The sequence below is a fragment of the Pristis pectinata genome, chromosome 9 (genome assembly GCF_009764475.1).
Source record: "Pristis pectinata isolate sPriPec2 chromosome 9, sPriPec2.1.pri, whole genome shotgun sequence".
In the NCBI taxonomy this organism is placed as follows: domain Eukaryota; kingdom Metazoa; phylum Chordata; class Chondrichthyes; order Rhinopristiformes; family Pristidae; genus Pristis; species Pristis pectinata.
The window spans coordinates 31,882,808-31,909,187 of NC_067413.1; the positions used below are offsets into that span (position 1 = coordinate 31,882,808).

At 42.5% G+C, this 26,380-nt stretch overlaps 1 protein-coding gene across 7 annotated transcripts in view; it reads left to right on the forward strand.

Annotated features, from left to right (window-relative positions):
• col14a1a (collagen, type XIV, alpha 1a) overlaps nt 1–26,380 on the forward strand; it is a 180,246-nt gene that overhangs the window by 143,907 nt on the left and 9,959 nt on the right. For all 7 annotated transcript variants that reach the window (XM_052023336.1, XM_052023342.1, XM_052023343.1 and 4 more), the window contains 9 exons: nt 3,642–3,719; nt 7,781–7,867; nt 9,037–9,090; nt 9,511–9,606; nt 10,228–10,281; nt 11,448–11,501; nt 13,747–13,800; nt 18,780–18,851; nt 22,269–22,304. In XM_052023336.1, the coding sequence (XP_051879296.1) occupies nt 3,642–3,719; nt 7,781–7,867; nt 9,037–9,090; nt 9,511–9,606; nt 10,228–10,281; nt 11,448–11,501; nt 13,747–13,800; nt 18,780–18,851; nt 22,269–22,304 (585 nt within the window). The remainder of the gene's footprint in view (nt 1–3,641; nt 3,720–7,780; nt 7,868–9,036; nt 9,091–9,510; nt 9,607–10,227; nt 10,282–11,447; nt 11,502–13,746; nt 13,801–18,779; nt 18,852–22,268; nt 22,305–26,380) is intronic.

Sequence of the window (26,380 nt, forward strand, 5' to 3'; positions counted from 1 at the left end):
CTGCTTCATTTAATGCAGTTATGGGAACTTTAGTGAAGAAAGAAAGAAAGAGATTTGTACTTCTGTAGCCAAAGCAACTTACAGCCAAAGGGGAACTCCTGAAGTGTAGCCATAGTCGTACTGGAGGACATACAGCGCGACAAGCACCCATGGTGCGATGGTGACCAGATATTTGTCTTAGTGATGTTATTTGAGGGATTAGTATTGTGGAGCTCTTCAGCATACTGCCTGATCATCATTCACTGACCAGAAAGGACAGGCAGGGACCTAGGAATTGTTCCATTCCTGTTATTTTGGCATTAAAACGGCATTGTGGGTCACCCTGACATTGTTTGTGAAAGTCGCATAAAGACTGTGAATGTCAAGTGTGGGGCTCACGGAAGGAGGTTGATAGGTTTCCCTGTGTAAAGCCGCGTGACGTTCCAGTGGGCATGTTGCAAGTCCTCACAGATGTAACAACAGACTCTATGCTGGTCCTTAAACGGCACTGTATAATGAGAAACAGAGTCAGTTGAACCTGGTTAATGAGAGCTGCTGGTGGTGTTGCAACTGGGACACCTTAGTGTATGAGTATCTCAGCAGCCAAAAGCTGGAGAAACTACGTCAGAACAGCTGCAGTCAGTTGTGAGACTGGCTGATCAGATCTCCTGATGTCAACAGAGCATCCCATTAAAACAACAAAAGCAACAAACTAGTGTGATATGTGCCTGGTTCAAGTGAGCGTTCTGTGATGGTCAGAAGCTATAGCTTTGAGCTCCAATTCATGTTGTGACGGGAGGGAATTAGCGGTGCATGGATAGTGATATCATTGAACGGGGCATGGATAGCGGTGTCATTGGGCCGTACATGGACGGTGATATCACTGGGCATGGCATGGCCAATGATGTCATTGTCAGACACACTAGCGTGTTTCCTGTCTGGGAGTGCGTTATCCAAGTTTGCGTTTCGCTGGAGTTTCACATGGATATTACACACTTTACAGATGTGGAAAGGATTTTATTCAGTGCTATAACATCTGATTTCGAGGCATTTGACAATATCTGAGGAAGAACTCAAATTTGCGAGTATCAGACTTTGGTTTAGGTGTGCTTTCTTTGTAACCTAAGTCCAAACATTGCTCAATGCTAAGTTTGGTTGAATGAGATATTCTTTTCGCATGAATACACGCCTTGTTCCATTAAAGACGAGATGGCCCTGTATATTATTGGAATGCACTCTGGACCAATAAAGACGTCATGATTTCCCCTGTGCTCGATCTCCTAGTCTTTAACAGCTCTTTACAATTACAACACCATCTGTAATCATCAATTCCAGTCCAATTACTTTTGGTCTGTCCACTAATGTTATACACTGGAAACTGTGAGCCTTGGCTCATAGTGTAGCACTCTTGTCTGAGAAGAACTCTCCCAACCAAGAGAGTGCTGCACTACTGGGGACGTAATTTTTCAGAGGATATTAAAGTGAGGCCTGGACTGTGTTCTCAGGTGGATGTACCTGTGGACCAATATTTACTCCTCAACCAGCATAGTTAGATTATCTTGTCACTGATCACATTGTTGTTCTGTGCGAATTAGTTGTGGCTGTTCCCTTTAATACAATGTTTATAACACTTCAAAAGTGTTTCATTGATTGTAACACACTTTGAAATACCCTCCATTGAAGTTGCCCCTTTGTAGTTACATTATTTATAATATAATTGAAGACTTGACTATATGTGACTTATTTTCTATGTCAATGCCATAAATTTAATTGGCTTTACATTAATTCTCAGTTTACCATTACACCTGTATTTAAATGTTCACACAGTAGTTCCGAAGATAACTTGTAAGAAAAGGTTTTTACATTCCACTGTCAAACGTTGCTTTAGTAAGGTAACAGAAGCTGATGGATAGTGGGCCATAAACTCCTTGTGTCTTTAGAGAAAATACTATGTTTGTTCATTGTTGCGGTGACCATGTGCTAGATGTGGCAGTGTCTGGAGTGACCCAAGTGCATATTGTAACTGGAAAGAACTCTTAAATGCAACTTTGGGTAAAGTCATCTTAAACTTCCTCTTCACCTTTTTTAGTGGCGGAGGAGAAACTGATGTGGTCACACTGACTGTGCTGTTACATCACCGAAAGTGATGGTATTTCTGTCAAACCTGGTGTAAAGAGAATGATTCTGTGTTTCATGTCTTTGGACTGATTGAAGGATATTGAAAGCCTTGATGGCAGGTTAGATCACTGAACAGAAGTGGGCCCCTGGGAGCTTGGTGACACCAGCAGTGGGTCCTATTCTCCATGCTGACTCAGCAGGTTCAGCTCCAGGACTGGGAGCCTGTCACTGTACTGCAGAACTGACAGAGTTCTGCATGGTCAGATGTGCTGCCTTTCAGCTGAGGTGTTAAACTGTGGTGCTGTCTGCTCCGTCAGGTGGATGGAAAAGATTTCATGGTACTGTTTTGAAGATGAGCAGGAAAGCTGGGTTTCCAGGTAAAGAATTATCCCTGAACCAGCATCGTAACATAGATTACCTGAACATTATCCATTTTAGACATCATAAATTCATGTAGTGCAAGCCTTTATAGCGGACATTGTCAGCTCCTTTCCAGGTTACAAATGCCCGAATTGTGCACAGCCCGTACATACAATCGAGCATTTGGGAGACTGGTGGGATGGATTTGCCAGCTGCTGTGGGGCTAAAGGTATCTTCTGCTGGGTGGGAACTCAGTTTGTGGCCATAGTTCGGGTTGTGAACAGTTCACAGGAACAGAACCCTGTCCTAACCTGGGGAGGACCTGATTATGCTATCCATGAAACACTGGAATCTTTTCTCTCCATTATGTCATTCTCTCAGTTGATCTGGGCGTTACTAGTGAGCTGAGCATTTATTGCCCATCCCTAATTGCCCCTTAAGAGGGTGGAGGTGAAGCACCTCCTTGAAGCCCTCCAGTCCATGTGATGAAGGTTTTCCCGTTGTGCTAGTGGGGAGGAGGCCCAAGGATTCAGACCCAGTGACGGTGAAGGAATGATGACACGTTCAAGTTAGGATGGTGTGTGATTTGGAGGGGATCCTAGAGGTGGTGGTGTATCCATGTTCCTGCTGCCCTTGTCCTTATTTCCAGTGGTGTTCACAGCGTTGGAAAGGCCTAGGCAAGTAACTGCAGCTCCTGTGTGCCAGTGGTGGAGGGAGTGAGTGTTTAGGGTAGTGGATGGGTGCTTGGAGCTGGATGGTTGTGAATGTATTGAGTGTTGAAGCTGCATTCATCTTGACAAGTGAAAGGTATGCTATCGCACTCCTGACTTGTGCCTTGTAGATAGTAGGAAGGCTTTGGAGTTTCAGCAGTTGAATCACTTACCACAGGATACCCAGTCTCTGACCTGCTCATATAGCCACAGTATTCATGGCTGGTCCAGTTGACTTTCTGGTCAACAGTGATCCCAGGTTGTTGAAGGTGGGGGAGTTCGGTGATGGTAGCACCACTGAATGTTAAGGGGAGATGGTTAGATTCTCCCTTGTTTTGAAATGTGGTTGAAAGGTCAATTACTAAAGGGTTGATGTGGGCAGAATGAATTTCCAGGAAGTTGGAGCTGTATTACTCATTTACACTGTTTGGTGTCTCACAAGGATTTCCCTTCATTATTTCATTTAAATTCCAGTTCCAATTGCAAGGGTTTGATATTTCCTGTTCCACGTCCTATGCAAACAGGGACAAGTGCTGCGAACTTCCTGCTCTGGTGAGTACTGACCAAAATAACAGTGATTTCTGCATGTACTGTCTGTGATATTTTTCTAAGTGGAGAGATGATTCTGAGACTGTCAAAGTGGAGTTTATTGTCATATGCACAAGTACATGTGTGCACAGGTGCAATGAAAAACACTTGCAGCAGCATCACAGGCACATAGCATCAGAGATACAACATTCACAAAAACATAAATTAAACATAAATTATACAAGAATGAACACAATTAGAATAAAAAAAAGTCCATTGTAGTGCAAAGTGGTCAAAATGGACATAGTGTTGCTATACTGACATAGTGATTAGGGTTGTACAGGTTGGTTCAAGAATTGAATGGGTGAAGGGAAGTAGCTGTTCTTGAACCTGGTGGTGTGGGATTTTAGGCTTCTGTACTTAACTGTATCCCTGTCAGTTTACTTAGGACTAGCTAATTCTGGAAATATTATGATTATTTTCCCAACCGTGTGCAGTCAATGATAATTTGGTTGGAAGTGGCCCAACAATCTGGTCAATAATATGAGGTAATGTTGCAACGTACTTTGTCCTTGGTTGCTTGGTGACCATTTAAGCAGAGCACATGGATCAGATGATGGGTGTGGGAGGTAGCTGGGGTTAGGAGAGGTTCACACATCTGAGGTATAAGGTGCCCAACTTGTCTATCCATTAAACAACACTGGACATTGTGATGATTACAGCCATGAAAGCCTCCCCTACCCAACATTCTCCCTTGAGGATGCATCATACATGCTTGAGATAAACGTTGAAATCCTCTTGTATCATATGATTGGAAGGATTAACATTAAGCAAAGTCTATGGAATCGCTAACACTATAGAAGATATGCAAATAAATAAAACCTGGAAATATCCATCAGTTCAGGCAGAATCTGTGGAGAGAGAAACAGAGTTAACATTTCCTTAGGAGTTGGGTCTGCCCTGATCATTCACTAGAGCCTCCAACGTCTTCTCATTCAATACCTAATGTCTTAAAATGTTTTATGTGGGCTTATAATTGCATTTGTGTTTGGTGCTGTAAATCCAGAATATAAAAGTCAAGCTTGTGTCAGGATTGTAAAGCCTTCTATTTGCCAATTTACAATGGCTTTCTGCCCACTGATTTCAGTTATTAAGAGAGAATAGCGCTGGAGCTAAACGGCCTCCAAGGGCTTTCATGAAGCAGGTGTGTGGGCTGCAGCTGTGAATTTCTGTCCACCCCCATTTCCCAAGCGCTGCCTAAGAAGGTTGACCCATGCTGTAGGCTATAGAGCTTACAGAATGCAGCAGGACCACCAGCATTGGGAACAACACTCCCAATTCATTAAAACACCCATATGTTCATGAACCCTCACCCAAAGGGGTGAATTCACAATACTGTTATGATTTTAAACGTATGCACAAGAATGAACGTGAATGTCCCGAGACTCCTGAATGTAGCAGTGAATAAGAGATTCTTGCATTCATGAACTAAGGCACAGATTATAAAAACGTGGGAGAATGTATAAAATATTAATAAATACAATATAGGCTACGGCTAGACTACTGTGTACATGCCATATTATTTCCAGTAAATTTTTGTAATGTTTACATAATAATAATAATAATAATAATATGCAGGCTACTTTTATGCAGGATCTCAACCTGAAATGTTGGCCATCACTTTGCCTCCACAGATGCTGCCTGACCTGCTGAGTTTCCTCAGCAGTTTGCTTTTTACTCTAATGTGTCATTTCCTCCTGTATTGGGAAGACAATGATGGTTCACTGGATTGATTTTTGGGATTGGGAGGCAGGATTGGACCTCTGAGGAGAGTTTAAGCACATTGAGCCTGAACTCTCTAGGGTTTAGAAGAATGTAGGTAATCTCACTGAAAAGGTTAGATTTAAGGCATTTAAAGTGAGAGGGGGAAAGTTTAAAGGAGATGTGTGGGGTGAGTTTTTTTACACAGAGAGTGGTAGGTGCCTGGAAACACACTGCCAGGGGTAGTGGTGGAAGCAGATATGATAGTGGTGTTTAAGAGGCATTTAGACAAACACATGAATGTGCAGGGAATGGAGGGATAGAGATCCTGTGTAGATAAGATTGGTTGCATTTGGCATCATGGTTGGCACAGACATCATGGGCCAAAGGGCCTGTTCCTGTGCTGTACTGTTCTATGTTCTTTGTTCTAATGTGATTTAGACAAGTTGGGTGAGTGGGCAAGTGCATGGCAGATGCAGTTTAATGTGAATGAATGTGAAGTTATCTATGCTGGTTCCAAACATAGAAAGTCATTATTTTCTGAATGGTGATAGATTGGGAAAATGGGTGGTGCAATGAGACCTGTGTGTCCTTGTACATCAGCCGCTGAAAGCAAGTGTTCGGGTACAGCAAGCAGCTGGGAACACAAATGATACGTTGGCCTTCAGTGCAATAGGATTTGAGTACAGAAGCAAGGATGTGCCACTATATCGGTGAAACCCCATCTGGAGTCTGTGTGCAGTTTTGGTCTCCTTATCTGAGAAAGATGCTCCTGCCATGGAGGGAGTGCAGCAAAGGTTTAGTAGTCTGATTCCTGGGATGGCAGGGATGACATATGAGGAGAAATTGGGTTGGATAGGCCTTTATTCACCAGATAAAAGAATGAGAGGGAATCTCAGAGAAACCTACAAAATTCCAACAGGATTAGACAGATTAGATACAGGAGGATGTTCCCAATAGCTGGGGAGTCCAGAACCAGAGGTCACAGCCTCAAGATATGGGGTGGGCCTTTAAAGTGGAGATCAGGAGAACTTTTTTTCAGTCAGAGGGTGGTGAACCTGCAGGATTGTCTCCTTCGGAAAGCTGTGGGTACCAAGTCATTGATTATATTCAATAAGGAGTTAGATCACTTTCTTAAATAAAACAGAAAACGCTGGTAGTTCTCAGTGGGTCAGTCCGCATCTGTGTTAACTGTTTCTCTTCCCACAGATGCTGCCTGACCTGCTGAGAATTTCCAGCATCTGCAGTTTTTTGTTGATTTTCATTTATATATTTCTCAATACCAAAGGATCATGTGATATGGGGAGCAGGTGGGAACAGGGGACTGAAGTTTATGATTGGCCGTGATGGTGTTGAATGGTGAAGCAAGTCCGAAGGGCTGAATGGCCCCCTCCTGCTTTTATTTTCTATGTTTCTCTCTTTGTTGTCACTTCAATGATCCCATCTCTTGTCTGGGGAATTGGTGATTGTCTTGCACTAATGAATCTTGGTTTGTATATCCCACAAGTGAAAGCAACCATTCCACATCTCTGCTGCTGAAACACCTCGGACAACCTGGTAGACTTCTCCGATGTATAACCTCTCATCGAGATTAGCTTTATTCTGCCGCCTTAGTCACCTTTCTGGAACCCAGCACTGTGTGTTAGTACATCAGTTTACTGCTTTACTGTGTATCCGAACGGTGCACATTTTTTCATTAACGATTTCTCGTAATGGAGTCAGGGTGTTAGTAGCGTCAGGATGGGTTGGGAAGGATGGGCTGTGCACAGACTGACCTGGGATTTTATCTGGATTCTGTTTTTCCTCAGGATTACCTGCGATTCCCAGTGGGGTGGGGAGTGATAGAGGAGGGTACTCTGTCCACACTTCCCACTGCCTCGGTAAAGCAGCCAACACAATCAAAGACATTCTCTCTTCTTCTTCCTCCCAACAGGCAGGAGACACAGAAACCTGACAGCATGTACCACCAGGCTCAAGGAAAGCTTCTGTCCCCCAGTTATAAGACTATTGAATGGTGCCCCAGTACAATAAGATGGACTCTTGACCTCACAATCTACCTTGTCATGGTCTTGCACTTTGTTGTCTGTCTGCACTGCACTTTCTCTGTAACACCATATTCTGCATTCTGTTATTGCTTTTCCCTTGTACTACCTCAATGCACTGATGTAATAAAATGATCTGTGTGGATGGCATCCAAAACAAAGTTTATCACTGTACCTCAGTACATGTGACAATAATAAACCAATTTATCAATTTACTCTGTGGAAGACCTGGGTGAAAACTACCTGTCATTGTTGGTATGATGAAACGATTATTTCTTTCAGAGAAATGAAGGCAACTGCCCAGCCCTTCCTCATGCCTGCACTTGTTCTCAAGACAGTAGAGGACCACCTGGGCCCTTGGGTCCCCCGGTAAGAGCATTTGGTTTGAAGGAGGATAACTAGAAGAAAATACTGGTGATACGTTCTGTCTGTAAAAACATGCAGCATCTCTGTGTTCCTGCAGCTTCTCATTGTTGGTAATATGGCATCAGGGTTTCTTGAGTTCAATATTAGGGCGCTATAAAGGAGGAAGTTAGACCTTTATAAACGATTGGGTTGGGCCCCAACTGGCCAATTGCATCCAGTCCATGGGCACCATGTCGAGGCCCTGGAGAGGGTGTAGAGGAGAATGGCTCTGGGGTGGGGGACCCCAGTCCTATGGAGAGAAGCTGGAGTTGCTCCCTCTTCACAGCAGAGGAGGTTAAGGGAAGATATGATCGGGGTATTTGAATAGGAACACCCCGTGCTGGAAGCTGCCACTCTCCAGCTCAGTTAAGACCTGAACCTTTTGGCTACAGTTATGTGCTGAGAGAGATGAGCGAAAATGGTAACCTGGTTGAAACAAATGTTGGGCACTGGGGCTCCTGGAACAATAAAGCCACTGGGTGGGCTTGTTGCACAGGCAGCAGGGGTGGGGGGAAGGAGCCTGCTGGCAACACTGATCCTCAGTAGGGAAGCAGCTGCCAGATGTTCCAGTTGTAGGGATCTTCCTATTGGCCTCCTCGTGCTCCAGTGTACGCCTGGGATTAGTGGTGGGGATGGGGCTCGAATGTTCTCAACAGTCACTTTGGGGAATTCAAGGAAAACTTTGAATGGGGCGGTGAAGATGGGTGGGAGCAGTTGATTCAAGCATAACTTCTGGCAAGGAGCAGTTGGGCTGAATGGCCTGTGCCTTGATTGTTAATTTTTGAATTTATTTTCATTTCTGATCATGCTTATGTTTCTGTTATGACAGTTCCAACACTTCATTGCAACATACTTGGAGCAGTATTCTCAGTGTCTCAGCAATGAGTTACGTGCCTCGACACTGTCATTGTCGACAAGAGTCTATAGGAATGATAGGGACACTGTTCAGCATCTGCCAGCCAATTGTTAGACAGCATTTCCATCAAAGTGCACAACATAACACCAGCCCCAGCAATTTATGCTTCATATTTGGATCTTTTGATGGGATCTTAGTCTTGCTATTCACCTCTGGTGTCGTTGATGCAGGGCTCTCCCACTGATGCAGAACTTTCCGATTGATGTCTCTTTTACAGGGCAGCCCAGGTTTCCGAGGCCCAAGAGGTGAGAGGGGAGAACAAGGTCAAAGGGTAAGAGTTTCCATCACAAACTTATTAGAAGTCTATTAAACCAGTCAAAGAAATGCCTTTATTTTTCCTTTTTGAAAATGATTATCACTAATCAGTGCCTTTATTGCCACAGATCCACACCCCACCTGGAAGGGAAAGATCCAATCTCCCCAGATCTCACCCAACCTCACCCTTTCCTCAATCTCACCCCTCTCCCATCCCACCCAACCTTACTCTGTCCCGATCCCACCCAACTTCATCCCTTCCCTGATCCCATCCAACATCCCACGGTCCCCGCATTCCACTCAACACCTCCCCCTCTCCAATCCCACCCAACCTCACCACTCCCCTAAGTTCCTGGTGAAATGACAATGCTATTCAGTGTCCAGATCTCTGTGTCTCAGGAACTCAAAGCTCTAATGTCTGTTTGTTTACTGGCAGGGACCTGACGGTCAGCGAGGTGAGATTGGCCTGCCAGGTCCTCAGGGACAACCTGGGCCCCAGGGACCAAGTGGACTTTCGATTCAAGGTCCTCCGGTGAGCTGTTCAACCCCCGCGGGGGGATTTAACTGTCTGACATTAGTAGAAAGTTTTTGATGTTTTCCTGAGGTTTGATCTGATTGAACATGAGATTGGTCTGTGGGCAGTAGAATGACGCAGCCTGGGATCATTCAGTCTCTTAGGGAATCGGTATCAACTTAGAGTTTATTGTCACGTGCACAAGTACTGTGAGGTACAGTAACAATGGAAAACTTGCTTGCAGCAGCAGGTACAGACAACGTACAGAATATAAATTATACAAGACAGTGAAGAGAGATGTTGCAGTGAATTTGACTCATGTGGCATTGGGATTGTAGCAGATCAATTTTACACATGGTAATTCTTTTCCCTACAATAGAGTGGATGGTGCAGGATAAATTGGAGCTGCCAGGTTGGGATGAATTCAGTTTTGCCTGTAGTATTTCTTCTATTTACCACCCTGCACCAAAGCTGTAAGTTATTGGTGAGGTTTTGCAGTACAGAAGGAAACTATAAATCACCCTTTGTAATCACTTTCACAACTTCACTGAACATAATGAAGGGAGGAAATCCTTCCATTATTGTTGGCTATTGAAGCTGAAATTTGATGTCTGAATTATGTCATTATTAATTCCACAGGGGAGCGCTGGTGAAAAGGGCGAGAAAGGGCAGATTGGTCCCATAGGTCACCAGGTATGCATTTAGTATTTTGACACAATCATTTAGCAATTGGAATGGTATTTAATTGTTATCACTTAATTACCGTTATTCCTTTTACTTTGGGTATTTTTGTGTATTTGTGGTTATTTCAGAATGTTTGCCTATCTGTTAGAATTTGATCAGACCGCACTAAAGTACAGCTGTGCTTTGGATACAGTTGTTGTAGAGATCCATAACCTCAGGCAGATGGGAAATTTTGCCTGTCCTGTCTTGTTAAGCTGCTGTATTTATTTCAACCTTAGTTGAATTTATTATCATAAATGCGTTGCAGCTGGTGGATGCATTGTGTCTGTAGTTACCCATAGACTTAAGCATTACCTATCCTGCCTGTTCTCTAAGATCCTGACTCTTGCTGAATCCAGTTGCACAAGTGAGGTCCTTTCAGGACACCACTAAGTGAATGTAAAAGAAAACATGGCATGACTTTTGTGGGTTATCACAGCCAAGTCCTCTCTCCCTTTGTCTCTGAGTGAGCACAGGTCCTTGGGGCAATGATCAGGAACAGAAACAGGGTCAACTTGAGACCCATCAATAATCAGTGATGGACAGTAAATGTGGGCACTGCCAGATGTGTCCACATCTGTCTTCAAATAAATACCATAAACATCTGAGGTACTGAGAGACTGCTGGACTGTTGGAGGTGCTGCCTTGGGGACTGAGGCCCTAAATTGAAATCTTGTGTGCACTAACAGGTGGATGTACCTGGGACCTGAACTCTCAGTCACTGTTTCAACCAGGAGGGGAGAGAACCCTTATTATCCCACAATCCAAAGCAGATAATCTTGTCATTATCACGTTGTGCACAGTAAGCTCCCACAAACAGCAAAGAGGCTGCTGTATTTCCTACATTACTGCAGTGGCTACATTTCAAACAAAAATACCTCACTTGTTGTGAAACCCCTTCGGATGTCAAAGACAAGTTGAGTTTATTGTCTTGTGCACAAGTACATGTATGCACAGGTGCAATGAAAAACTTACTTGCAGCAGTGTCACAGGCACATAACGTTAGAGACACAATATTCACAAGAAAAACATAAATTAAACATAAATTATGCAAAATTATGGGGTGTGAATGGCACTATAGAAATGCAGGAATTTTTTTTGTCTAATTCCATCTTGTTTTCCACCTCTGTGTCCAGGGTCTGCCAGGTCCCCGAGGACTCCCAGGACGAGATGGGCCACCAGGTCAAAGGGTAAGACTAAGGATGTAGACTTGGAATTCTGTCCGGATGATAATGGAAATACTGTGTTATCCTCCTTTAGGTCCACTTTTCTTGCAGAGTCAGCACTGGAACAAGCCTGGGATCTGTGTGGGATGTGTGTTGGCTTGTTGTAATACCTAGAACCTCCATGCAGCATGACTCTGTAGTTCACTGTTGGGAATTAGGGGGCATGATTTAGAAGGTCCCAAAATATTTCCTCTGTTGAAGTTAATGAACAGTAAGTACAGTGAGGATCACCAACGCAGGAGGTGCACTCTCCTGGGAGGAAGCACCAAACGGGTCTCTTCTCAGTGGACGTAATAGCAAAAGAACTTTGGGTGGAGCACAAAACAGGCTGCTGATTGGCTGTTGTCCATTACTTCTGCTTCCTTGATTGAATTTTACCCATGTACAGTTTTATTTTGAAGTTGATTATTATTGAATAATGAAGTACATTAACTAGTACTCATCTGGCAACTGAATTTAATGGCCTTTTTGATCTGATAGACTTCAATAGGGTTCTATTGATTTCTGTCTTCACTGAGTCCCAGATCAATAGGTGCCGTCCTTGTGCTTAATTACTACAAGGCCCTGTACACCACTCAGTCCCCAGATATGGTTACTTTTGTGAAGATAGAAATTAGCATCCATCCACCAAGCAGAAAGATCAGTGAAGTCAGGAAGAGAAAGGTTACAGTGAATCATAATGCCTCACTAACAAAAGTCATGATATAAGGAATGACAAGGATTAGGTACTTGGTTAGACTATCCAATTTGACTTGTTACACTAGGTGCTATTAGGATGTAATGTTTGAAGTCAATGCAGGAGGAAATTGGGTGAGGTGCATGTTCTGATATCATCCATCATACACCATCTCTCCTCCTTCATGATCTACCTTTGTACATCATCCCCCCCCCCTCCCTCATGGTCTAGTATCACCGACCATACACTATCAGCCCCCCCGCCATGATCTAACATCACCCATCGTACTCCATACCCCCCTTCACCATGATCTAACATCATCCATCGTACACCATCCCCCCCTTAACATTGATCTAATATCATCCATCATATATCATCCCCCCCTCCCTCATGATCTAATATCACCTATTGTACACCATCCCCCCCTCCATCATGATCTGATATCACCCATCGTACACCATCCCCCTTCCATCTGTTTCTCTGTCTTGCTCTACGATCCTCCTTGAAGAGTCAGTTCCTGTTTCGAGTGGACCTCCTTCCTCTATATTGTCACTTGACCAGGCTGTGAGAGGATTTGATTCTACGAGCCAAGTCTTCCCAGCCTTCACAACAGAAGATTCATAACCTAACTGGCTGTGACCTCTGAGGTTTTTCTTTCATTCCTCTTGGGAAGTATTACTTTTCTTTTCAGCTGGTTTAAGAGTTGAGAATAAATTATTGGGCAGAAGATCATGAATGACCTGGTGACCATGTATAGTTCTTGGAAATGTTGTGCAGTACAATGCAATACAATCAGAAGTTGGGCATTAAAGATGTTATGAATTTGCACTCATGATGGAGAACCTCGTACATTGTTGAGAATTAGGGGCCACAATTTAGTTGGTCCCAAAATATTACCTCCATTAAAGATAATGAAAAGTAAGTACTGTGAGGACTGTAAACCATGGAGCTGAATTCACGATAGATGGGTTCAAGTTCTGCCATAGATACCAGAGCACAAAATCCAGGGTGACACTCACTAATGCAGCACTGAGAGAGTGCTGCAGAATTGAAGATGTCATCCTTAAGGCAAATTTGAAACCCTGCCTTCCTTCCGAAGTGGATGTAAATCATCCCAAGCCAATACTTAAAAGAAGAAGAGTCTAGTCCATGGTGTCCTGGGACCAATATTTATCCCTCATTAAAAAGGGATTATCTCATTATTATCACACTGCCTTCAGTGGGAGGTAGCTATACACAAATTGCCTGCCACGTTTTGTACATTACAATGTGAACCTTCAAAAATATTTCATTGGATATAGAGCTTTTTAGGACAACTAAGGTTTTTGAAAGTGCAGTAGAAATGTATGTTCTTCCTCTCATGACCTTCATCAGAATGTGCAAATTCCTAAGATTTACTTTATTGTTTTCACAAACCACCTTAGTTGCAACTGAAGTGAATTACCCGTGGGCTCAATTGTGTTTATGTTTGCAAAAGAAAACCCTCTTCTGTTTGAATCACTGAATGATCTGTGCCATCAACTTTTGATCCAGGGTCCTGTGGGTAAAGATGGATCTGTTGGGCCACCAGGTTCACCTGGGCCAGCGGTGAGTCCATTTGCATGTCTCCTCTGCTGTAGTCAGACACAAGTATTTAACACTGTCAATTTTTCAGGGTCGACGAGGTATGGAGGGTCCTCTGGGACCATCTGGGTTTCCAGGTGGGAGGGTAAGTTTATTCTGTGTAGCTAAGGAATGATACCATAAAATCCCCGGAATTGGCTGCACCTTTTCCATCCCATAGGTCCCACACTGTACTTTGTATCTGACCAAGTACCAAGTCATCCAATGAGGGGGCTGCTACCTTTTGATTGTGTGTGCTTCTGCTGAACTGACTTCCATTTTAAATTATGAAATGCAATATTTCGGCCCTGAGGCAGAGCATTGTTCTGGGATCAATTTATTTTCTACCAGGCTTTCTTTGCTGTAGATGTAGTTATTTATATGACATAGATTGTTGTATGAATTCACTTCCAATATAATGCCATGGCTCTCTATAAATATTGGTTCAACTTGACTCAAAAACTGATCTCCCTTAATTGTCCATTTCCTTCAATATTTGCTCTAGTTATCCTTCAACTTTCCCATATCATGTATCTCTTTGGGCAATCTATTTCACGATTTCACCACCATCCATATAAATTGCATATATCAGACTTGTCTCTTCATGTTCTCTCTTCCTGAACCGAGGCAATGCCTGTTTATAGATTGTTTTAGAATTAGCTCCAGCTCCAATAGTTCAAGGTATCAGCTCACTATTAACTTCTCAGGGGCGATTAGCAAAGGACAATAAATGCTGGTCCTTCCAGAGACATACACAACTCATGAATAAAATCCCAGGGATGTCACTTTTGAATTATTCCCGAGAACCATACCTCTTGCATGAACTGGACCCACTGTCTTTTTTTAAACTCCTTGTTTTGAGTGAAAATTACATCTCCTCTTGGAAATTCAATTTTGGAGATACTGTTTGAAGTGTCCACTCTGAGCTAAGAAAATATTAGTGTGTTTAGTATTCTTTGGCCATTGGATGACATCCTTCAATGCAGCACCACTGCACTAGCATTTCCTCAAGAAATAAAGGTGAATTAGTAGAGGAGATGTGCTTTTTCTAATCTCCCAGATTAGGCCAGACCCCAGTATCTGTTTACACCTTTTTAATGAATTCAGCCTATTTGCCACAGACCAATTGTCAAGAATTGGGATGTGAAGATGGGACACTTTCAGCAATATTAAAATATACCTCTGACTGTTGTATCCACATTTCCAACATGTGTTCCTGGTCTATGAAGCGCAGTCCATCTATGGTTAACTAGACTCTCATCTTTTGATTCATTTCTATGGACTTCTCAAGGATCTGTAGAAACTTGAGGTGTTTTCTGTTCCCCACTCCCTCAGTGTTCTGGGTATGTGACTCTGTGGACATTGGTAACATTTGACTCCTTAGCCCCATCAAGCTGATTGCAAGTTCTTGAATATTTACCTCAGGAGTGACCTCTTTCACACCCTCCTACTTTGACTTCCCTTAAATGGGAACCAGGGCACATCTGAAAGTAGCAACCCCACCTGTAACTGAGCAGCACTAATCAGTGTGATTGGCAGGAACGTGCAGTCACACAGACTGCTTGCACACAAGAAATACCTTGAACTGACAACTAAAAACTGGTGAATACATGAAGAAAATTCACCAAAACACAGTTGGCGAGGTGACAGGAAGGCTGAGCTAAATAATGCCAACTGTACCTTAAACGGTGGCTAACATGTTTGATTGTGGTACTTGGCAGATATTACAAAGTAGGCCATCATTTCATTTATCAGTTCCAGATCACCCTTTTGCTCATTCTAATGCGGATATTTTGGAAGTTAATTTGGGTCTTTATTTACCACCATGGACCCAATCCATTGCTTCTTTCGCTTAATGCATGAACTGATATTTCCCCACACGCTTCCTAATGGAGTACAGTGGCACCATTCATTGACATGTAATCTCAGCACCAGGTACATCCACACCCGGCCTACTCAAAGAACCTAAAATCAGGGGAAGCTGCCAGTCCCATAAATTCCACTTCCCAAGTTCAAACTGAACTCCCACAGTGAGTAGGAAGACAAAGGCGACCACAGAAGCTGGAATCTGGAATGAAAGTAAGCAAGTTCAAAGTTTATTAGTGGTGTGCCTCTGTGCCTGTTTGAGGTGCAGAGCTGCATAGTTGCAATCCAGACCACAAAAACACAACCACTTGAGGTTAGAGACAGGCCAATGGAGAGTGATACTTGTCTCCGGCACTTTGTGTTTATGCCAGAGCAGAAATTCCCATACTTCCTTCTGGAATCCAAACCAAAATTAAATTTCAAACTACAGAGGCTAAATATGAAGTAAATCTGTTGCCCCAGATCAGAACTGGGATGCAAGCAAACTGACTATGAGCATCGTTCAGCTTTAACGTTGGTTTAAAGTCTTGTACTCAGGCTAATGGCCCGCTCTAACTGGCTGACTGTGAATATGTGATGAAGCTAATTCCATCTCCTCTCTGCATTTAATGAGTATATAATAACAGAACATGGAGGATCTCTTGAAAGAACTCATCTGGTTCTGACACAACCATCTTGCTTTAATAACAATGCTCCAAACTGCACATCTGTGCAAATCTCTTGGGCTTTGTTGCCTTCTTCAAGGTGAAACTATGAGCTACCGTCCATTAAAAAATGTTTTCATCGCTCCAACCATAACATCCTGGATTGGAGGCTGATGTAAATAAGGCAATGCACAATTTCCTGTGTGCTCACCCGTTTAATTTGGATATGAAGAGTAAGATTGGGAAGAGTTCATAGAGCAGAATCTTTAATGTATAGTTTTAGTTTTCATTTTATCAGTATCTTTTGTTTTGATTCTAATTTTTTTTTGCTTTTTCTCACCACTTTAACACCTCTTGTAGTGGTAGAAGTTTACACCCTGTCACAGGTATGGCATGTAGTGTGGTTGTGCATGTTCAGTTTAGTTTATTGTCATAGACACCAGGGTGCAGTGAAAATTCTTGCACATGCTTTCCAATCGGCTTGAAGAGAATGGGAGCAGATTATGACGTGCACTTACCGCCCCCTAGTATTGTAAGATCATGCAGCAAGGATGGAGACCAATCAGCCTATCACATTTATTCTAGCTATTTGAAAGAGCCCTCCAATCAGGCTCACCCTCCTCTTTTAGCAGAGACCTGCAAATGCTTGCTTTTCGAGTATGTGTGTAAAGTCCCCTGCACCCATTCAAAGGGTGAAAAGACGGAGAAAATTTACTTCGAACTTTGTTGTGTTAAAATCTGTATATTAAAACCAACCAAATATTTTCCACATCTGCTCCGAAGCAGAAATACTTAAAGGCTTTGAGGAAGTCTAAATTGAGCAGACTAAACCTGAGTGAAGGCAAGATCCATAACGTTAACCTTGACAGGGAACCAAAAGCAGCCTGCTCCAGTTAAAATAATGATGGTGCTATTTAAGTTACCACCATTATCACCAATGACCAAGGTCAACTGTTCCTGGAGTCCTACAAATAACCTGTCCCAGAACCCTTGACAATACATGCACCCTTTCTGCCAAGCTAACACTGGGGCTGGGTCAATCTGCTCCTCTGAGATGTTATAGCTGACTGATATATTAAGTAGCCTACCAAATCCCTTCTTCAAAGTTGGTGCATTTGCTCAGCTCGGGTCCCTCTGAATGTCAATCCAATGCTCTTTATTTGAATAGCCGGTTCACAAAAATATGAGACACCTTTGAAATATTATCTCATGTGGGTTCTGAGCTAAGTTAATAGAAAGCAGATTCCTAATACTACAAACTCTATAAACACAATTCTTATCTGTATGTATCTGGAAGCAGAAGCTTCCAAGAGTTAAAGGCTTTTAATTATAGATTTTTTTATCTTAACCTTTGTGAACAGTGCTAACATATTAGGAAATGTAGCAACTTTATCATAATAGGAGTTGAGGAAAGGGAGCTATAGACAGGCCGTGGCTTCAGTCTGCTTCCTCCAGGTTTTACAAAAGATCCAGGGGTACGATTTGCCAAATTCTTTTAAAACCGCATTCGCTGCGAAATACCTTTGGCACTTCTTTCAAGGAACTTAGAAGAGCTCCTCCATGTTCTGTATATTGGCTTTGCTTGTGTTTATTTATTTATGCAATATACTCTGTTTAATAGCTCTGTTTTTATCACTGCTGTTTGTTCAGTTATCCTTGATGTTAGCTTGTAATATATTTGTAGAACAGAGATCTGTTGTTCTATGACTAGAAACCACTTAAATCTGTTTTCTCTTGCAATTCCCGAGATACATTGCCAATAATGCAGGCAAGACCCAACAATGAACATTTGAAAACACTACACATTACAAACCCCCCCCACCCCCACCCCCATCAATTCTGTGACATCTTCTTTCAGCAAGGATGCTATGAGCTAAAGCATCAATTACTATGAAGCATGATCCCTGTAAGAGGAGACATCTGTAAATTACCTCCTTTACCAATAATTTTATACTAGTTGACAATCACCAATTAAATTCCTGGCTAATAAAAATTAATTTTTGTTAGTCTTGTATGTCTCTTCTGCACTATTATTCTAACCACACTTACAAAGTACAGGTCTTGCCCAGTGCTACCACTGTTTACAAACAAGAAAGGGTATTTTTAAACATTTATTATTAATGTCAAAAGGGGCTAATATATGCTCAAAAGCATAATGCTTTTAACATATTTATTTTTTTGGATCATTTTGCAACATTTCCATTTGATGTTTTCGAAGCTCATGCACTAAATGGATAATAATAGTGCAAATAGAGCCAATGGCAGAGTTTGCTTTGAGAGCCTTAAGTTTCCCCGATGCTCGTAATAAAGTTAAACGCTCATTTCCTTTCCCCTGTGAGGCAGCCAGTTTTGATGCAAGGTCTTTACAAGCCCCAAATCTGTCTGAATCAATATGCTTAAAGCAGTTTGTGCATCTGTACTGTGGAATTAACGTTGCATTGAATGACCTCATAGGGGAGTCCAGGAGTCCCAGGTTCCCCTGGAGCTGCAGGAAGTCCTGGTCCTCAGGGCGACATAGGACCTCCCGTAAGTAGAACGTCAACTGGTTGTACCTCTGGAAATGATAAAGCATTGTTCAACTGGAATTAGATGAAAAATGAGGCAGAGAATTAATTTCTTATTTCAGCGGTGAGCGACGGGCTGTCAGTAGGAATGTGTTGTGATAGTCAGGCCAGTGTTTGAATATTTTGAGCAAGAAACAGATGTGCAGATGCTAGTTTTTTGTTCTGCCTGGATAATCGTTGCAGTAGAGCCACAGATGTTCTACTAGACTTGAAAAACACAATGTGTGAGATGATAAGAGTCAGAGTATATCTGTCTAAGGTATTGGGAGGGTTTTATTGGTATTTTGCATTTGAAGGTATCTAGCTTTGTGTGGGCTTTAGAACATCGACCAGTACAGCACGGGAACAGGCCCTTCGGCCCACGACGTCCGTGCCAAACACGATGCCGATTTAAAATAACTCTCTTCTGCCTACACATGATCCATATCCCTCCATTCCCTGTATGTTCATGTATCTATCTAACAGCCTCTTAAATGCCACTATCACATCTGCTTCCACAGCATCCTGGTAAACCTCTTCTGCACCTTTTTCAAATCCTCCGCATCCTTCCTGTAATGAGGTGACTAGAAATGTACACAATACTCTAAGTGCGGGCTAACTAAAGTTTTATAAAGAAAGCTGCTGATGTCTGGTGGAGACCCCAGTTCTGGCTGAAATTGGAGGAGAATTGGTTGTATTTGTCACATGACCTGCCATCTCCGGCTGCCTCACCCTCACACCACTACCATGTCCAACCTCACCATCCCTGGCTCCCTACCCATCACAGCTTCTATAACTGGGAAACACCAGCGTTCTAGGAAGATGAATGTGCTTAGTTTCATTCTGATGCCCTGGTGACTTTTGTTTAGAAATCCCCTGGACATCTATCTTCAGTTCCTGGGTGTCTGGGCCAGAAGTTGTGTAACCTCCCAATGCAGGAATTTCCTTGAAGTTCCTCCCTCTACTTTTCTAGTGGCGTAAGGAAAAATTGGCATTCCTGGCCCCAACTGATCTGATCTTGAACAACTGAGAGAGCAATCAATTTGCCCCATTTGCCACTTTACTTCCACCATGGAGTTATTCTTCCTTTAGGGACCCCAGGGTTTTGCCCTCTTCTTCAGCCAACAGGGTAAGGAGGCAGCCTTGCTATACTCAGATTTGGATCCTGGAGAGTTCCAATACGTCAAGTCCATTCATTGAAGTTGGTAGGATCAAGTTTCAGAAGCGGAGTCCATCACCCATACATCACAACTTCTGAGTGTTTAGTGCATAGAACAAAGGATGATTTTTGCATCCCTGCTCTCCAATTGGCACCTGTTGCTAAAGCTGTATTTGGGATGTAAAATGGTGGTCTTAACAATTCAGTTCCAAGTGTACTGATGCACCAGTGGCACTGAAGAATGAATAACCCACTAGTGGGATCTATTCGTGTAGTCAAAGGACAATGAATGAGACTCCAGATTCTACCCAGTATGACTACTGAACTGGCCAAACCAAAAACAAAATGTCCCTCAGTTAATTACACTTAACAAAATACTTGACATTTCTGGAACTAACTCAGTCTCAATAATTCTGGCCAAAGTTTGCTTGAGGTTATTGTTTCTCTGTTAATTAGATTCTGATTTAGAGCAAGCTTTTTCAATCAGTCAGCAGACGCTACCTATTCATTTCAACCACAGAAAGGATCTATCCCACCACAAAGAAAGTGACTTTACAAAGTTGTAAGCTTTTGGAGGAGTCAGTGAAAGAAACCCTGGTGAGCATAAATTTGCTCAAAGTGCTTGCTTTTCTTGACGGGGACAGGTTTGGAGAAGTCACACTGATCTGATCTTAAGTGGGGATTTTAAACAATGATGACCCTTGTTTGGGAAATGAGGAGAGGTACTGATTGGAATCCACCAGAACTGTGTATCATGAAGGCCAATAATTAATGGCGCGCAATCGATTTACTGTATTTAACTAAAGTCATGGTCCTGACGATGAATTGTACCCTCCTGTCTTTGGGATAACGAATGATTAAGGAACACAGAACGGTTTGACACCACTTCTTCAGAAAATATGGGCTCCCGATTCTCACAGATTAGTGGCTGCAGGACCAACGGTTAGGAATGCCTAATTTTCATAGTTGTGTTCATTTTTCATGAATGATTACTTAGTACAACACAGGAGGGCATTTGGCCCATCACAGCCATCATGGGTCTCAGTAGTGGAATCCCATCAGTCCCATTCCCACTCTCATTTCCCTGCACCTCCACAGTTTATTCTATCTCACATACCATTGACTCCCCTTTCATTACTTTGACACTTAACTAAAGTACAGTAATTTACACTGGCCAGTAAATCAACCAGCACATCTTTGGGATGTAGGAGGAAACTTTAGCACTTGGAGGAAACCCACGCAGTCACAGGGAGAACGTGTAAACTCCACAAAGAGGGCACCCGAGGTGAAGACTGAACCTGGGTCACTGGAGCTGTGAGACAGCAGCACCACTATGCTGTCTCTTCATTGGTGCTTTGCTTCTAGGCAGAGAACTTGGGCATCAATGGTTGAGTGTGTTTCGGTTTTCCAGTACCTTTGATGGCAGTGAGGATAATCTGTGGATTACAAGGATTCTCTTGGTCTCCAAGAAACTCAAAAACTGAGCACTGGGGCCAGCTACAAAATTATCAGTCCATGCAGGAAACATCAGAATGTGTTGCAAATATTTAATGTTATGGCTTAGATCTACAAGGATTCAGGAGTCTGTCAAAGCGTAGGCTACTTTGAAATCTTTGCATGGTCCTCTACATTCCATTGTGGGTTAGATTTCTTTTTTTAGAACACTTCAACAGACTTGCAAAATATTCATCACAGTTCCTGTAGTCCAGGTATTAATAGTGGAGGACCACATTAAGTAGGTGATTTTAAGTAACTGAGGGGATCTCGCTTGTATCAGTCCACAGAGGCAATGTGTGTAAACAGAGAGCAGGGAGAAAGGAACAGCAGGTTCTGTGGGGAAGTCAAAGTCAAGTTTATCATCATATACACATGTACATCTATGCACAGGTGTAATGAAAAACTTATTTGCAGCAACATCACAAGCGCACAGCATTAGAGACACAATATTCACACAAAAAACCCATAAATTCTACAAGAAAGAACACAATTAGAACAAAAAACAAAGTCCATTGTAGTGCAAAGTAGCCATAGTGTAGCTATATTGAGGTAGTGATTAGGGTTGTGCCAGTTGGTTCAAGAAAAAGAGTGAGATGAGGACGGGCAGGAGGACAAATGATAGAAGCAAAGAAGTCAGCACAGACTAGCCAGGCCGAATGGCTGTTTCTATGGTGTGGAATCTAGGTGCCTGTTGTCTCTGAGCTTTGTACATTTCTGTTTCATCTACCCTTAATTCTATTGCAGGGTCCTCCAGGTCTGAAAGGAGAGAGGGGCCCAAGGGTAAGTCCGGATAAACCAGTTTAAAATAATGTTATTGTAGAATGAAATACATTGGATTTACTGTGTAGTGGCATAAGCACCTGCTTTGGCAGTTTTATTTTGATTACATGATAATCTGTAAAATGTTGCATTAAACTAGCAGTTAATAAATTAAAACTAAAATCACTGTGTTAAAATCTTACTGGCGTGGACTTTGCTGACAGTTCTTTACTGAACTGCTGGGAGTGCAAGACTTGGGACTCCCACATGAAAGCAGACGTCTCAAACTTGCTGGTTGAGCTCTATTGCTCTCTGAACAGCTTCTAAACTGTTCGGGTGATTTCTGGCTTTGATCTGCCATTTTCCATGTGAAATCCAGGGACAGAGGTGGTCTTCCCGCCTTTTCCCAGCATTCCTACTGGAGAAGGTGTACTTGGGGATTGTTCTGATGTACTGGCCACAGAGGATGTACCCCCTGGAGATGCAGGGAGTGAACCTCTCGCTGCTCCTGGGTTATTGGCAGACATTCACAGTGGTCAAATCCTGGCCATACCAAGCTGGGTTGCCCAGGTCTTAACCCATGGTAGATGTATAGTGATCCTAATGAATACTCCCTTATCTTAAATCCACCACAAACACTTTTATTGCAGCAGTATACATCTATCTGTGTGTGTGTGTGTGCACACGCGTGTATGTAGAGTGAGAGAGTTTGAGAGAGAGTGTGAGAAAGATGGTTTTCTATGAAATTCACCAGGGCCCTGGCTCCCGCACTTACCCAAAACTCACTGGGACCCTTTTTCCAGCAAACCCTTTAAACTTACCGGGTTCACTGGAAGATTTATTATAATATGGTGTAACATCTAAAAAACAGTGAATTTAAACTGTGTTGGGGTATTAAAGGGAATAACATCCAATAGTCCAGACAATTTGCCAGTGAGGCACCACCATTGAAAATCGTGGTCTTGTGGACACAATCCATTCAAATTATACTCAAAACAAAACAGTACTTTTACTAACTCCAATACCTATGGCAATCACACAATGCCAACCACAGCAGATGTTCTTTGTGAACCTGTTTCGGAGATCAGGCTGGATTATCAGAGTTTTAATGTATTTTATTTCTCTTGTGGGTGTTTAAGAGACATTCCTTCTGTAAAACAGCACTGAAAAAGGCACACGATGCCCTCTAGGAAATGCTCTTGGGCATTTCCACCTACGTGGATTCACTGGGAGAAACACACAAAACTGTACTCCCACTGAAATATTGTTCATCTGTTAACCACAGATAACTATGGCTATGGAATCTATATTACAATAAAACTATTTGGTTTATTTAGTACCTTTTAACATAGTAAAACATTCTGAGGTGCTTTCAGAGTGCATTTATACAGAATCTGGGCTGCCCCCAGAACATTCTATGCAAAGATGCATTTCATTGTGTGTTTCGATGTACATGTGACTAATAAAGAAGTCTTATCTTAGGTGCATCAGGGACTATTAAGGTGCAGGTGGCAATAAAAGTGGTGAAAAAAGTAACTTTGAAGGAAGGAGGGAGAGGCAGAGTGTCTTGGGGAGGGAATTTTGGAGTGTGGAGCCCAGGCAGCTGAAAGCAGGGCCGCCAGTGGAGGATGCAGAAGAGGTTGGAACAAGGAAGGTGATGAGAGGCTGAAGGGATTGATGGGACTGGAGCTGGTTAGAGAGGTGGTGGAGAAATAAACTTGTCTTTGGCCACCGGCGTTAACCATTAGAGTTAGGCTGCCGCGTGTACTCACCTTGCACTGAATCAGAGAGTTAGAGATGGGGAGAGAGAGAGAAAGTTAGTTAGAGTGAGAGATAGAAAGTTAGTGAGAGAGAGAGAGATGGAGAGAGATGTGGTTTACCTCTGAAACACACCAAGGCCCTGGTTCCTACACTCTCCCAAAAGTCACTGGGACCCTGTTTCCCAAGACCCTCGCACCCTTTAAAGTTACTGGGTTTGCTGGAACATTATAATATGGTGTAACATTTAAAAGAAGTGAATTTAACCAGTATTGGGGTATTAATGGAGATAACATCCAATAGTCCAGAGAATTTGCTAGTGTGGCACTGACGTTAAAATATCGTGCTCTTTAAGATGGTGGAACTGATCGTCAGGAGATGAATTCAACCTACAGCAGATACTCTCTCCTGTGTTAGGTGCTGGCTACCACAGACAAATTCCTTTTCTTCTCGTTTCCTAAGCAGTTGATGATGAAGAGATTTTGACCAGATGTGAAACATACCGATACTTCCTCAGTTCGTGCCTTCTATTGGGCTTGTTGAAACAAGTTTACAAAGAACAATCACTGAGTTTGGCATTAAATGATTGCCTGAGGCATTGGAATTAGTAAAAAAAAACACTTTATTTTGAGGTCTAAAGTTATATTTTGAATGCACTGTGGCAATAAGGTCCATAAGGCTACAATTATTTTATTCCCTTGCATGTTTAATGACTTTATACTTCATTCAATAGGGGTCATGTGTTGAGGAACCAACAAGGGTAACGTTTAGGTTAGATCTTTTTTGTGCAGTGAGAAATTGATGATCTTGTTGTAAAGGAAAGACCAAATTGCATAGAATTTTACATTACTTTTGAAAATGGTGGAGCTCTGTCTTAAACCTAAAGAGACCATGAAAGGTATGAGAGGAGAGTTGGCTGTGATTGATTGGAAAATATAGCGGACAGGCCATGGCTAGCACAGGAGAAGTGGTCCATCCATGACTGACAGGAAAATTAAAGACTGTATTAAGTCCAAGGAAGAGGATTGTAAAGTTGCCAGAAATAACAGGAGGCCTAAGGATTGGGAGCATTTTATGCTCAGCGAAGGAGGGCCAACAACTGTTAAGAGAGGCAAGGTAGAATATGAGAGAAAACTGAACTGTTAAAAGGTGTGTAAAAAGGAAAAGATGAGTGAAGGTAAACATGGGTTCATTACAGAAAGTTTGGGAGAATTTATAATGGGGAATGAGGACATGGCAGAAGAATTAAACAACAACTTCACAGAAGACGATGCAAGAAACCTCCCAGTAAACCCAGAGAACAAAGGGCCCAGTGACAACTAGGAATTGAAAGAAATAAATGAAAATGTGGAGAGGTTGGTGAGACCAGAAGCCAATAAATGTCAAGGACTTGAAGAATTTTGAGAGATAGTGAATGATTTGGTTATCTGTTTTCAAAATCCAGTAGATTCTGGAATTATCCCTGAGGGTTGAAGGATAACAAGTGGAGAGAGAGAGAAAAAATTGGGAAGTGCTGACTGACCTTTTAGCCTAATGTCAGTGGTAGGGAAAGTGCTGGAGTCTATAATGAAACATGTAATAACTGAACACCTTGAAAAAAATAATAGGATTGAGCAGTCCGTGTGGATGTATGCAAGGAAATTCATGTTTGAAGTTTGAGGATGTGACTAGTAAAATAAATAAAGGGGAATCAGTGGATGTGATGTAATTGGATTTTCAGAAGACCTTCCTCAAGGTCCCACACAGATGGTTGGTCAACAAGGTTAGAGTAGACGAGGGTGGGGATAATATACAAACATGGGTTGAGAATTGGTAATTGGACATAGTGTGGAAATAAATGGTTCTTTCCTGGGTTGACAGACTGTGACCAGTGGGGTATCAGACAGGTTGGTGACTGGGTCCTACCTATTCACAATCCACGTCAATGATTTGGCAGAGGGGACCAAATGTCACCTCCAGATTTGCTGATGATGCAAAACTATTTGAGAGAGCGAGTGGGGAAGAGAATGTAAAGCTTTAAGGCGATATGGACAAGCTGAGTGAGTGGACCAGAACATTGGAGATGCAGTATATAGTGGATAAATGTGAAACTATCCACTCCAGTGCACAAAAATGGTGACAGATTGGCTAATGTTGATGTTCAAAGGGACCTAGGTGATCTTGTACATACGTAAGTCACTGAAAGCCAAACTGAAGGCGCAGGAAAGGATTAGGAAGGTAAAAGGTATATTTATTAATGAGAGGATTTAAGCACAGTAGTAAAGATATCTTACTGCAATTATATAGGGTGCACCTGGAGTATGGACAATTTTGATCTCCTTACCTAAAAAAGGATATGC